Genomic DNA, 13,035 nt, shown 5'->3' on the forward strand with positions numbered 1-13,035 from the left:
TAGACAAGGCAGTCTTGGAAAAGAAAAGTAATGCCAGATGCATCATAATTCTGGGCTTCAAGCTATATTACAAAGCTATAATTATTAAGACAGTATGGTATTGCCACACACACAGACACATAGATTAATGGAATAGAATAGAAAATCCAGAAATGAACCCATAACTCTGTGGTCAACTAATCTTCAACAAAGCGGGAAAGAATATCCAATGGGAAAAAGTCTCTTCAACAAATTATGTTAGGAAAACTGGAAGCAACATGCAAAAGAATGAAAGAGGACCACTTTCTTATACCATATACAAAAACAAATTCAAAATGGATTAAAAACCTGAATGTGAGACAGTAAACCATTAAAATCCTAGAGGAGAACACAGGCAGTAAGTGCTTTGACATAGGCCATAGCAACTTCTTACTAGATATATCTCCTGAGGCAAGGAAAACAAAAGTAAAAATAAACTACTGGGACTTCATCAAAATAAAAAGCTTCTGCATAGTGAAGGAAACAATCAACAAAACTAAAAGGCATCCTGCACAATGGGGGAATAATGGCATATCTGATAAAGGGTTAGTATCCAAAATATATAAAGAATTTATACAACTCAACACCTAAAAAACAAATAATCCAATTAAAGCATAGGCAGAAAACACGAAAAGACATTTTTCCAAAGAAGACATCCAGATGGCTAAAAGACACATCAAAAGATGCTCAACATCACTCATCATCAAATCAAAACTACAACTGGTGTGATATCACCTCACACAAGTCAGAATGGCTAAAATTAACAATACAGGAAATAATAGGTGTTGAAGAAAATGTGGGGAAAGGGGAATCCTCTTGCACTGTTGGTAGGAATGCAAATTGGTGCAACGACTCTGGAGAACACTATGGAGGTTCCTCAGAAAGTTAAAAATAGAACCATCTATGATCTAGCAATTGCACTACCTGGTATTGACCCAAAGGATACAAAAATACTAATTCAAAGGGATACATGTACCCTGATGTTTCTAGCAACATTATCTACAATAGTCAAATTATGGAAAGAGCCCAAATATCCATTGACTGATGAATGGATAAAGAAGATGTGGTATATATGTATATACATAGGTACATATATACGCAGTGAAGTATTATTCAACCATAAAGGAGAGTGAAATCTTGCCATTTGCAACAACGTGGATGGAGCTAGGGGGTATTATGCTAAGTGAAACAAGTAAGTGCGAGAAAAACAAATACCATGTGATTTTACTCATACGTGGAATTTAAGAAACAAAACAAATGAATATGGGATGGGGGGGGAAGAAAGACAGGAAAAGCAAGAAACAGACTCTTAAATATAGAGGACAAGGTGATGGTTACCAGAGGGCAGGTGTATGGGGGGATTGGTTAAATAGGTGACAGAGATTAAGGAGGGCACTTGGGATGAGCACCGGGTGTTGTACGTAAGTGTTGAATAACCAAATTCCACACATGAAACCAATATTATGCTATATGTTAACTGGAATTTAAATAAAAACTTGGAAAGAAAAAAATTAAAACTATCATAATTTCAGTCTACCATCTATGTATGTTTAAGCATGCAAATCTAATTAATTCACACATTTGTGTTGACTTTTGGCATATTAGAAATTTATGTGGCCTGTGAATTACAAAGGAATTGATAAAAACAGGTATTTCTCAGCATTGGTAATAATCTAGCTGTCCTTTCTGTTGTAGCTGAAAGATACCATGTTCCTGGAACAGGTCAGAGCTACACGTTAGCAGCTGATGTTGGGATACTGAGTAGGAACATCAAAATATTTGGTGAAGATTACCCAGGTTGGTTCAAGGAATCTTTTGGTGCACGTGTCCTGGTCAGCTCATTCACTGAAAATATGATGACATTTAAAGGTTGGTACAAATTTGAAATATAACATGGTCTCTTCTATGTTTAGTCATTTCTTAAACAATTGTCACTTCTTTTTAGGATCACACTGTTTAAAAAATTCAAGTGAGTACATTTTAAAGACCTTACTGGCTTTAATCAATGAGTTGTGAATCAGGCAGTGTCTGATCTAGCGGATAGAAAGGAGCTCCAAAGAGCTGTGCAAAATGAAATACTTTTACAGGCAGAAGGGAGCAGGTTACTTGCCTCTAGGGGACGGCAGGGGCTAATCAGGGAGATTACCTAACCAGTGCTGATCAGGTGATTCCTGACTGACTGGTTTAAGATTCCATTTCTGGGAGTGGAACTGTAATTAAGTTCCGTCTCAGTTTGGTGACATGGGACCGAGCATAAGCAACTCCCAATTTGGGCCCGTTGTCTTGTTTTTAACACATGGAAGAATAAAGCCTTGAGAGAGATTATGTAAACCCAGGTGCTACCCTCAACAACCAAATCCCTAACATTTTTCTACTTATTTTATCTTCATAGACAATAAGAATTATTAATAATGACCTTAGGTAACAGCCCAGCTTCTCACCCAAACAGAAATCATTTGATAACAAGCACAATAGATCTGTTAATTTTGTTTGAAGGAAAATTTCAAATATATACAAAATTTTCAAACATAGAGAAATGTGTAATGAACCCCAGTGTACCCATCACTAGGTACCACAATGGTCAACTTTGGTCATTCTTGTTTCAACTATATGACCACCCACTCTCTTCAAGCCCCTGGGTTATTTTGAAGCAACCACATACATTTTTTTATTGAGATATAATTGACATAACATTGTATAAGTTTAAGGTGTACACTATATTTATGTTGATACATTTATATATCTCAATATGATTACCATTGTAGTGTCAGCTAACATCTCTTTCATGCACATAATATGTCTTTTGTGTGGCGAGAGCAATAAAGATCTAGTCTCTTAGCAATTCTTAAGTTACAATACAGTGTTGTTGGCTGTAATCACTACGTTGTACATTAGATCTCCAGAATTTATTTAGCCACTAGCTGCAAGTTTATACCCTTAAACAACATCTTCCTAATTCCCCACCACTACCACCCCAGCTCCTGGTAACCACCATTCTACTCTGTTTTTATGAATATGGCTTTTTTAGATTCCACATATGAGTTTCATACAGTATTTGTCTTTCTCTGACTTACCCCACTTAGCATAATGCCCTCAAGGTCTGTGTGTTGTGGCAAATGGTAGCAAATGGTAAGAGTTCCTCTTTTCTTAAATGGCTTAATAATGTTCCATTGTTCATATATGCCCCATCTTCTTTATCCATTCATCCATTGGTGGACACTTAGGTTGTTCCCATATCTTGGGTATTGTAAATGAAGCAATCATGTATTATTTCATCTAAAAATATTTCAGCATGCAACTTTAAAAGACTTTAAAAATGTTTGTAAGTATCAGATGATAAAATGTTAATGTAATTCCTTATATCAAATGATTATTCAGACTCCCCCAATTTATTCTTTCTCTTTCCTTCCTTCCTTCCTTCCTTCCTTCCTTCCTTCCTTCCTTCCTCTTGCATTCCCTTTGTTCAAATCAGGATCTAAATAAGACCATGCTGCAATTGGTTGTGAATTTTATAATTTTTTAAAACATTTATTTATTTTTGAGACAGAGAGAGAGACAGAGTATGAACGGGGGAGGGTCAGAGAGAGAGGGAGACACAGAATCTGAAACAGGCTCCAGGCTCTGAGCTGTCAGCACAGAGCCCGACACGGGGCTCAAACTCACAGACTGTGAGATCATGACCTGAGCCGAAGTCGGACACTTAACCGACTGAGCCACCCAGGCGCCCCTGTGAATTTTAAATATCTGATTCATGTATCTCTTCTTGCAGTTTATGTACAAAAGAACCTAGATCACCTGTTCAGTAGTATTTCCAACAGTCTAGAATTTAGTAATTCATCCCTAGAACTTCACTTGTTCCTGTATCCTTTGTATTTTCTATCATAGGTAGTTTAGAGCTAAAAATTGATCATACTCAGACCCAATTTTTAGGCAAGAATTCTTCATGGTTGACGGTGTACTTTTCCACTAAGTAGACATGTAATGTATGATTATTCCGTTTGTGTCTGATAAGCTTCTTTTGTGAAGTTAGCAGCTATTAATGATCATTGCCTGGATCTGTTAAATCACTGAGGTTTAAAGTGGTGATATTTTCATTCTACCACTCCCTTCTTATTTGTAATCTAGAATATTTCTGTAAAGAGAAGCTTCCCCAGACAACTATTTGACTACCCTGAGAAATAGTTTATATACGAAGTGTAGGAAAAATGCCTGATTCTTTCCTATTATTACCTAGTTCTGAAGTAGTAAGTTGGTGCCCAACCATTTTCCAAAGGTGACAAGGCATCTTTATTTTTTGTTTGTTATTAGTGTCATTATGAGCTCTGTGGCTTTAAACATATTTGGTGTTTTCTAATCCATATATGGATTGTGATTGTTAATCTTCCTGATATTACAAATGCCCAGTTGCCATTGACAAATGAAAATGCCCCATCACTGACCTTCAAAACATTTTCATGTTGATACCTAAGTCCTTTTGATTTAGGTTTCGTCAGCTTCTTCGGTTTCTGATATGACAAACGCATGTCTTTTGTTCTTCTGAGCCTGAGACTAAGTCATTCCTCCAAGTAATGCTGATTCTTTTATTTGGAAACTGATATTTCGATCCCACAATCTGGGTTCCAGGATTCACTCATTTATTCTTGACTTGAAATGTTTAGCAGGTCTTCACTTGTTCATAATTCTGCCTATTATGTTTTGCAACAGTTCTAATTTTAGAAAGCTTTTATACTGAGCAAGAAGTCATCCCAGTATAGCTTCTACCTGTTGGCTATAATCTGTCAACAGGAGCTTAACTGATGATAACAGTAATGATGATCATGGCACAATATTCCAGGCACTGTGCTAAGCATTTAACATATATTATCTCATTTAATCCCCATAGTGCTATGCATAAATATTGTCCCCTTTTAAAGACAGATAAATAGATTATTAGAGGGATGAAATTGCTCTGACCATGGATACTAATCCACACCTGCCTCACTTCAAATCCATGATGGATCCAATTCTCAGGACAACTTTTCCTTGCTCCTATAAATTGTTTTGTGATGTTATACACATCTGTGGCTTTTATAGGCCCAGATGATCTGTAGTAACCATTTCTTCTCTGTCTCTAGCTTATGATTATGTTCTTCATCATACATCCAATTGCTGGCTCATGGGTTTTGAGATAGGCTTTTCCCTTGCAGTACAAAGTAACTCTTCTCCACTGCATTTTATTAAATATCAGTTTTTGAAACAGGAAATATCCTCTACTGTTGCTTACGAGCCATGATTCTCTGTGGCTCTATTTTCTTATATAGAATATAAGAATAATAAAACTTCCTAACTCATAGGATTTGAATTAAACCACAAATTGCCTTTTAAGCCCTTAGTGCAGCACTTGGCAGAGTAATCTCTCATGGATTGCTATTGCTGTTATTACTAATCTATGAAATTGCCTCATGTCACCTCAATGGTACTTATGACAAACTGATGAGCAGATACTTACAATGCTTATTCTGGAAGGGATTATGTAAAGATAATGCCCTTAAAATCTCTTTAGAGCATCAAAATTGAACGGTTGGGTAAATTATATCTTGTGCTTTATGTCATGCGTTCTCAAAAGGGACAATATCACTACCAAGGGGATGAAAAATGGCTCTTACAGGACAAAAAAAACGTAGATGAGCAATGGTTTGTGGCCCCCGAAGAGCCACCATATATTAACAGATATATAGTATATCTGAGGTATCGAAATTTCATGGGGAGGGGAGGCTATTAGAAAAAAGTCCAAAAAGGTCCTTGTGGAGGGCAGTGAAAAAAAGTCTGGAAATACTGCCTTATTTAGATTAAAGGAACAAAGAAGAACAAATGAAATTTCAATGAAAAAGTTAAAAACAAATTTGTTATTTGGAAAATTACAATTCTTATAGCTTACAAAAACACAAATTTTATTATTTCAAGAAAAAAAAATGTAACTCTTTCTTCCCTACCCTGCCAGGAAATGCAAGGATAAGCAATGTGGAATTTTATCACTGTGGTCAAGAAGGCTTCAGGGATAGCACAGATCCAAGATATGCAGTAACATTTCTTAACTTAGAACAGGTTTGTACTTGAATTTTTGTGTATATTCAAAATGAAACATTTTGATTTTGATTTGATTTTCATTTAACCTTACTAAAAATGCGATATCTTAGAATTGCTAAAACTATGATCTAATGTGACTTCCTTAGATACATTTCGCACCAACTTTTTTAGACTCATAGCATTTGATTTACCCACGTCACGCATTTAAAGTCAGTAAAAAAAAAAGGCAGAAAGAAAACACAGAAAAAAGGAGCACAAAAGTGAAAGAATTAAAGATCTGTGATATTATTTCATATCTCCACTTTATTTCGCAGTGACCAAAAATACTTCCAAATAGTTTCTATTAAACATAGCGGGGTTTGCTTATATTTCTCAAGTGAAAAGTATGTGTGCATATCCAAGCCTCTGTCAAAATAGATGTGCTTAGAAGGCTGGTGATTGAAGAAAAAATGAGAGAGAACATGTTTCTTATGGAAATGAAAAATAATGTTGCAGGTTTGAGGTTGCAGCCCCAGTCCTGTTCATTGACTGGTTCCTACAGACATTTGACTGTAACCCCCTGCCTAGAGCATCACCTTTTTTAATTAAAAAAAGTCCCTGCTTAATCATATAATAAATTATTCTGAAAAATACTTTTTAGTTCCTTAACATTTTATAGGTAATGATAGAAAATAAATGCATAGAAAAGTACTTCAGAATTTTTATCTACACTTAAATATGCATTTTTGCTTTACTTAATCATAATTTGAAGACATATGAAAATTTCCAGGATTAAAAGATATACAGGGAAATAATGTTCTTTCATGGAAAGTAAATTGAGTATTTTATTTATGAACATTTATTTCCTGAAAATCACTTACTTCAAATTTTTTCTTCAAATGTATTTTAATTTTATTTGTAAAATTTTCACTGAATCCTGATGTTTCATAGATTCAAGATCATGGCTCATCTTATATTCGAGGCTGTGCCTTTCATAATGGCTTTTCCCCAGCAATCGGTGTGTTTGGAACAGATGGAGTGGACATAGATGACAACATCATTCACTTTACAGTGGGGGAAGGTAGTATGATAATATTTTTGTCCAAATAACATGCTTCCTGAGACAATCTTATCTGAAGACTCTAGAGCCATGCTGTTTAATTGATCTTCTTGTGAGAATGGAAATGGCCTATATCTATGCTAATATGGTAATTACTAAACCACATGTGGCTACTGAGCACTTAAAATGTGGCTACTGTGATTGAATAACTGGATTTTTAATTTTAATTGTACTTTTTTTTTTTTTATAGTGAGAGAGAGAGTGCGAGTCGGGGAGAGGGCAGAGGGAGAATTCCAAGCAGGCATGGAGCCTGTCATGGAACTCACTCCATGATCCCAGGATCACGATCCCAGCCAAAATCGAGAGTCACATGCTCAACTGACTGAGCCACCCAGGCACCCCTAATTGCACTTAACTTGAATTGTACTTACTTTATATTTAAGTAGTTGCATGTGGCTATGGCTATCATAGCCATAGTAGTACAACTTTAGAATTATTTACCAGACCATGATATCATGTGAATCATCTAATCACCAATAGTTTAAATTACTATGACTCTTAAAATACTCCTCACATATCAATCAAAAAGATTATTCACAAATAAAGGTTACTATTTTTTAAAAATTGGACTTGGTTTTAGGGGTTATCCTTTCTTGAATATCAGTATAAAGCATAACACAAACTCATTAATATGTATAAAATTGATGTGTTTGGTAAAATCTGAGGCAGAGCCTGTCAACCCACATATTTAATAGGCACCCCAGAAGATTTTAATGCAGGTAGTCTATTAAAGAGGTAGAATTCAAAAGGTGTACTCTAGAATTTAGGAGGTTGATTTGTCAGGCTCAAACTAGAAAATGAATTTCATGGAAACATGAAAGACATTTCCCATAGGACTCATTGCAAATGTTTATGTATTTGAGGGGATTTTATTAATTTTTTGCAGGAATAAGAATATGGGGGGATGCCAACAGAGTTCGAGGAAACTTGGTGGCACTTTCAGTTTGGCCGGGAACCTATCAAAACAGAAAGGATTTAAGTTCAACTCTCTGGCATGCAGCAATTGAGGTAGAGTGATCAGATTTATAGTTATACAAAGGTATACAAAATTATAATTTGTAATTTCTTCACTGAAGATTATAAATTCTGTAGAAACTGTAATTCTCAAAATACTGAAAACTATTTCTTCCTTAAAGATTGGTGAACTAATAAAATAAGCTAAAGAAAGGAGAGAATAAACTTTCTTAAAAGATGTGGCAAACTCCCACAGCCATTGGATTTTTCTTTGTGTTGATGTCCAGTGGTTTAAATATCCTCTTATTGCCTTGTTTCTCCAACATTAGTTATCACTTTGAAGTTCTGGTACAGGGTCTCTCTGCTGTTAATTGACTGAGTGCCCTGTCGATATTACTACTTTGAATTTAGTTTTCTTCTTCATAAGGAAAATTAGAGTAATAGACTACAGAATCTTTAAAATCTCTTCCTCATCTAAAACTCTTATGATTCTCTATGCAAAGTTATTTAGTCTAATCGGTATTCTTAGCTGAACCCTTCTTGTTGCTCATAAAGTTTCTTCAATCACTGTAGGTTGTTAGGGGTAGGATGAGAAGGCAGGCAAGCAAATAGAAAGTACAGAGGAAGGGTTTGGAGGAAATAAAGCTCCATCTTGTTTTTATTTTACTTACCCATGCCATAGGAACCAAAAGGAATTTTAAAAATAGCTCTCTTTGGAATATGGGGTAAGGATTGAGTTTTGTTTTTGTGCAACTATTAACAATTACCTTAAAGTAAAACCTAAAATCCTGAAACATATACATTTATGATGATGTTCTCTTTCATCTATTTATAGACGTGAAAATGTCATCCAATGGCAATTCTAAATCTTTAAACTTTTCTGGACCTTTTGAAAGAAAAGACACTAATTTTACTTTTATGGATTTCACTTGACTCTGTTCTCTTATCATAATATTTAAAAATAAAAGTGCTTAATATACTTTAAATAGTTGAAGTTTTGGCTGTTTCACTGACACCAGAGGCAAAAACTAAATCTTCTGTACTATATGTATTTCATTTTTTGCCACTTTGGTCTCATAAAATAAAATTGTTCAGTGACTGCCTAACCAGTTTTTATTATAGCAGATTTTATTTAAACTAGTGAGTGCTTCTATTGAATCTTATGGTCTACTGTAATTGCCTTAGTTGTTTTTTTCTTAATAAGTTAAATTGGTAACATAATATAACCAAAGAGTGATAAAATCCTACTAACCTTGCTGTAATACTGAATTTGGCCCTTGGCTTATAATTATTGAATGATACCCAGTGGATTTTGTGACTGAAATAAAAAAAAATATCTTTCATGTAGTTTTCTAATGAAATCTAAGGCATAGTATCTAGTGATGATTTTATACCAAGAACCTAAGGTAATTTCAATACTTCATTTATAATGTAAATTTGGACAGGGTGAATAATGAAACACATTTTTCCTCCTAAAGAGTAGTCATAATTAGTTTTCCTATATATGTTGATACTTGATCTCTTTGTATAGTTGTATAAGAGCCTGACCCATGGCATTTTCTTTATCACTGTGCTAGGTAAACAGAGGGACCAATACAGTCTTACAAAATAATGTCGTGGCTGGATTTGGAAGGGTGGGATACCGTATTGATGGTGAACCTTGCTCAAGTAAGTCTTGGCACAGAGCCACTAAAACTAGGAAATACCGTGCTCAAATTGGTTAGAAAGAAATAATTATTGTTTGTTAGTTCAATATATAGTATCTCCTCCTCCAGGACACTAAAAGAAGTCAACAAGCTAAATTATTTGAAGATACCGTTGGGTCTAAAGAAAAAAGGAACAGACTTTTAAGATAATTACTTTTCCATGTTTATGATTGAAAAACTCCAGCAGTCACTTCAATTCTTGATGTGGCTGGTGTTGGACCAGTGAGTGCCTCATCCCACTACTACTTTCACAAAAGTAACACTTTCAAGCATAGAGATACATATCTCTAGGGATATGACACTGTTTTCATGCTTCTTCTTTAGAGGAATTAATGTTCACTCTTCCTGTGTTTAAACCTACAAGCATGAAAAAGTCAAAGGGCATAAACAGTTCTCGGATACATTTCTATTAGATGAGTAAAAGTCCAAAATTAACCAAACAACTACTCTTTTGGCAAGGCTGTAGGAAAGCTAGGACATCTACACATTGCTGGTTGAATGACAAATATAACCAACTCCTATAAAGGGGACCAGGGCAGTAGCTGCCAAAATTATTGGAGCATTTGCCTTTGGCTCAACATTTCCACTTCTGGCAATCTAACATTTGCCTCTACAACACTTAGAAAATGATTTGTGAACAAGGTGATTCATCACAGCATTGTCTGCTAGCAGGAAACTGGACCCTGCCTTGTGTACAATAACAGTGGACTAGTTTTATAAAGCCAGACATTGGAACACTAGGGACCTTTCAAAAAGAAGGAAGAAGATACATATTGATCTACTGATATGGAGAGAGAAATCCCCAAAGATATTCTTAAGTGATAAATGGAGATTGCAGAACAATATATATACAATATGGTTTTGTTTGTGATATGCTTTATGGAAGAAAGGTAAGAAAATATGAATATGTAGGGTATTTGTGTTTAAAGAGACACAAAGTGTGAAAACAAACAAACAAACAAAAAACAAGGTGAGTAGGATCAGGGTGACTGGTGACTTATTGTATAATTTTTTATAACCTTTTGGTTTTTCAGTTAGTTAAATGAATTATCAGATCAAAATAAAATAAATACTAGAATTTCAGGGTTCACCTCTTAAGAAACTTAGGGGAAATGGGACTTTCTCTGAATACTTTATATCCCTTGTACATCTGGTTTTTATATCTCAGTATGGTTGTTTTTAAGATTGTTTGAGTCAGTATTTTTTCTGTAAATTCAAAAATTATTGGGCTTAAGCTAATATTATTCTTATGCAAAATACATTTTGAAGGAATAAAACAACTTCCAACAAATTCCTTATTATATGCTCTTATTATATATTTTAATTCCCAACAACTTAAAGGTTTTCTTTGACTAAAATTTTACAATATGTAGTTCTTCTGCAACTTCTTTGAAGTAGTCCTGGATTTTTTTAAGTCAAAATATGACCTGTGAATATGAACATTTACTAATATGTGTGTTTCACCAACTGATTAAATATTTATGAATATTTAATTAGTGATATTCCTAAATAATTGAGAGTGTTACAAGGAAGTTTGGGATTTAGAGAAATTGAAATAGGAGACATGACTGAGGAATTGAGGATTTATGTTCATGGAATGGGACACCAACCTATCCAGTCCACCTCCCAGGCAAGTGGGAGGCTGGCACCAAGAGGCCCACAGTGAGAGGCCAGGAGGTGGGGAGGGGAACCCTGACCCACACTGGGTCCCAGGGGCAACACTGCGTGGGACCAAGGGAGAGACATATGAACAGCTTCTTATGGAGAAAACAAAACAGAATCCAGGCAGTTGATAAGTAAAATGTCAATCCCAAAGCATTAGGAGGAAAGGAAAGTCAATAGAAGATAGGAGGAAGTCAAACACCAGGAGATTTGGACAAGAGAACTGGTACTAAGTAAAGTTCAGGAGGTGATGCTGCTGTATATAGGGCATCCTTCAATGTATGTATGCATGGTTGGGAGGGAGTTATTAAGGTTGCTGATATGATTTGGACATAAATAAAGTTTCATAAATATCCACCTCAATTATCCTATATATTTAAAACAATTTTTTAAATGTTTGTTTATTTTTTTTTCAACGTTTATTTATTTTTGGGGGGACAGAGAGAGACAGAGAAATATCCACCTCAATTATCCTATATATTTAAAACAATTTTTTTAAATGTTTGTTTATTTTTTTTTCAACGTTTATTTATTTTTGGGGGGACAGAGAGAGACAGAGCATGAACGGGGGAGGGGCAAAGAGAGAGGGAGACACAGCATCGGAAACTGGCTCCAGGCTCTGAGCCATCAGCCCAGAGCCTGACACGGGGCTCGAACTCACGGACCGCGAGATCGTGACCTGGCTGAAGTCGGACGCTTAACCGACTGCGCCACCCAGGCGCCCCAATGTTTGTTTATTTTTGAGAGAGAAATAGAGCACAAGCCGGGGACGGGCAGGGAGAGAGGGAGACACAGAATCCAAAACAGTGTCCAGGCTCTGAGCTGTCAGCACAGAGCCCAGCATGGGGCTCAAACCCATGAACTGTGAGCTCATGACCTGAGCCAAAGTCAGACACTCGACTGACAGAGCCACCCAGGTGCCCCATAATTATCTTATATATTAATAATGAGTATAGCGTCCATTTATTGAGGCACTTTATGTGGGTTATTTAATTTCAGTTTGAAACTACTCTCAATTAGGCATTAAAACATTTTTTTAAGTTTATTTATTTATTTGGAAAAAGAGGAAGAGGCAGAGAGAAAGAGAGAGAATCCCAAGTAGGCTCTGCACTATTGGTTCAGAGTCCGACGTGGGGCTTAATCTCACAAACCATGAGATCATGGCCTGAATCAAAATCAGGAGTCAGATGAACACTCAACTGACTGAGCCACCCAGGTGCCCCCAAAGTTTTTATATATGAAGAAACTGAGGTTCTAAAAGGTTAAACAATGTTTCCAAGGTCATACATACATTAATTCAACAGGTAGTTAAATGAGCACCTATCTCTGCATTACCCTCTAGACTCTGGGAATACGGTGATCAATGAGGTAGACAGACACAGTGTATTCTCTCATGAAGCTTACATTCTAATAGGACAGAGGAGGTGGACAATTCATGAATAAGTAATAATAAAATAATTTTAATTGCCATGTGGAGAAACCGAGGTGCTACTTTGAATCAGATAGTCAAGAGAAAGCCTTCTAAGAAGT

The 13,035-nt window shown here is 35.6% G+C and overlaps 1 protein-coding gene across 1 annotated transcript in view; it reads left to right on the plus strand.

Moving 5' to 3' along the window:
• PKHD1L1 (PKHD1 like 1) overlaps window positions 1-13,035 on the plus strand; it is a 165,122-nt gene that overhangs the window by 120,808 nt on the left and 31,279 nt on the right. The window contains exons 59-63 of the mRNA XM_043601613.1: window positions 1,714-1,887; window positions 5,999-6,102; window positions 7,015-7,144; window positions 8,070-8,191; window positions 9,715-9,805. Of these exons, the coding sequence (XP_043457548.1) occupies window positions 1,714-1,887; window positions 5,999-6,102; window positions 7,015-7,144; window positions 8,070-8,191; window positions 9,715-9,805 (621 nt within the window). The remainder of the gene's footprint in view (window positions 1-1,713; window positions 1,888-5,998; window positions 6,103-7,014; window positions 7,145-8,069; window positions 8,192-9,714; window positions 9,806-13,035) is intronic.

Source organism: Prionailurus bengalensis, chromosome F2, assembly GCF_016509475.1.
Source record: "Prionailurus bengalensis isolate Pbe53 chromosome F2, Fcat_Pben_1.1_paternal_pri, whole genome shotgun sequence".
NCBI classification, from domain to species: domain Eukaryota; kingdom Metazoa; phylum Chordata; class Mammalia; order Carnivora; family Felidae; genus Prionailurus; species Prionailurus bengalensis.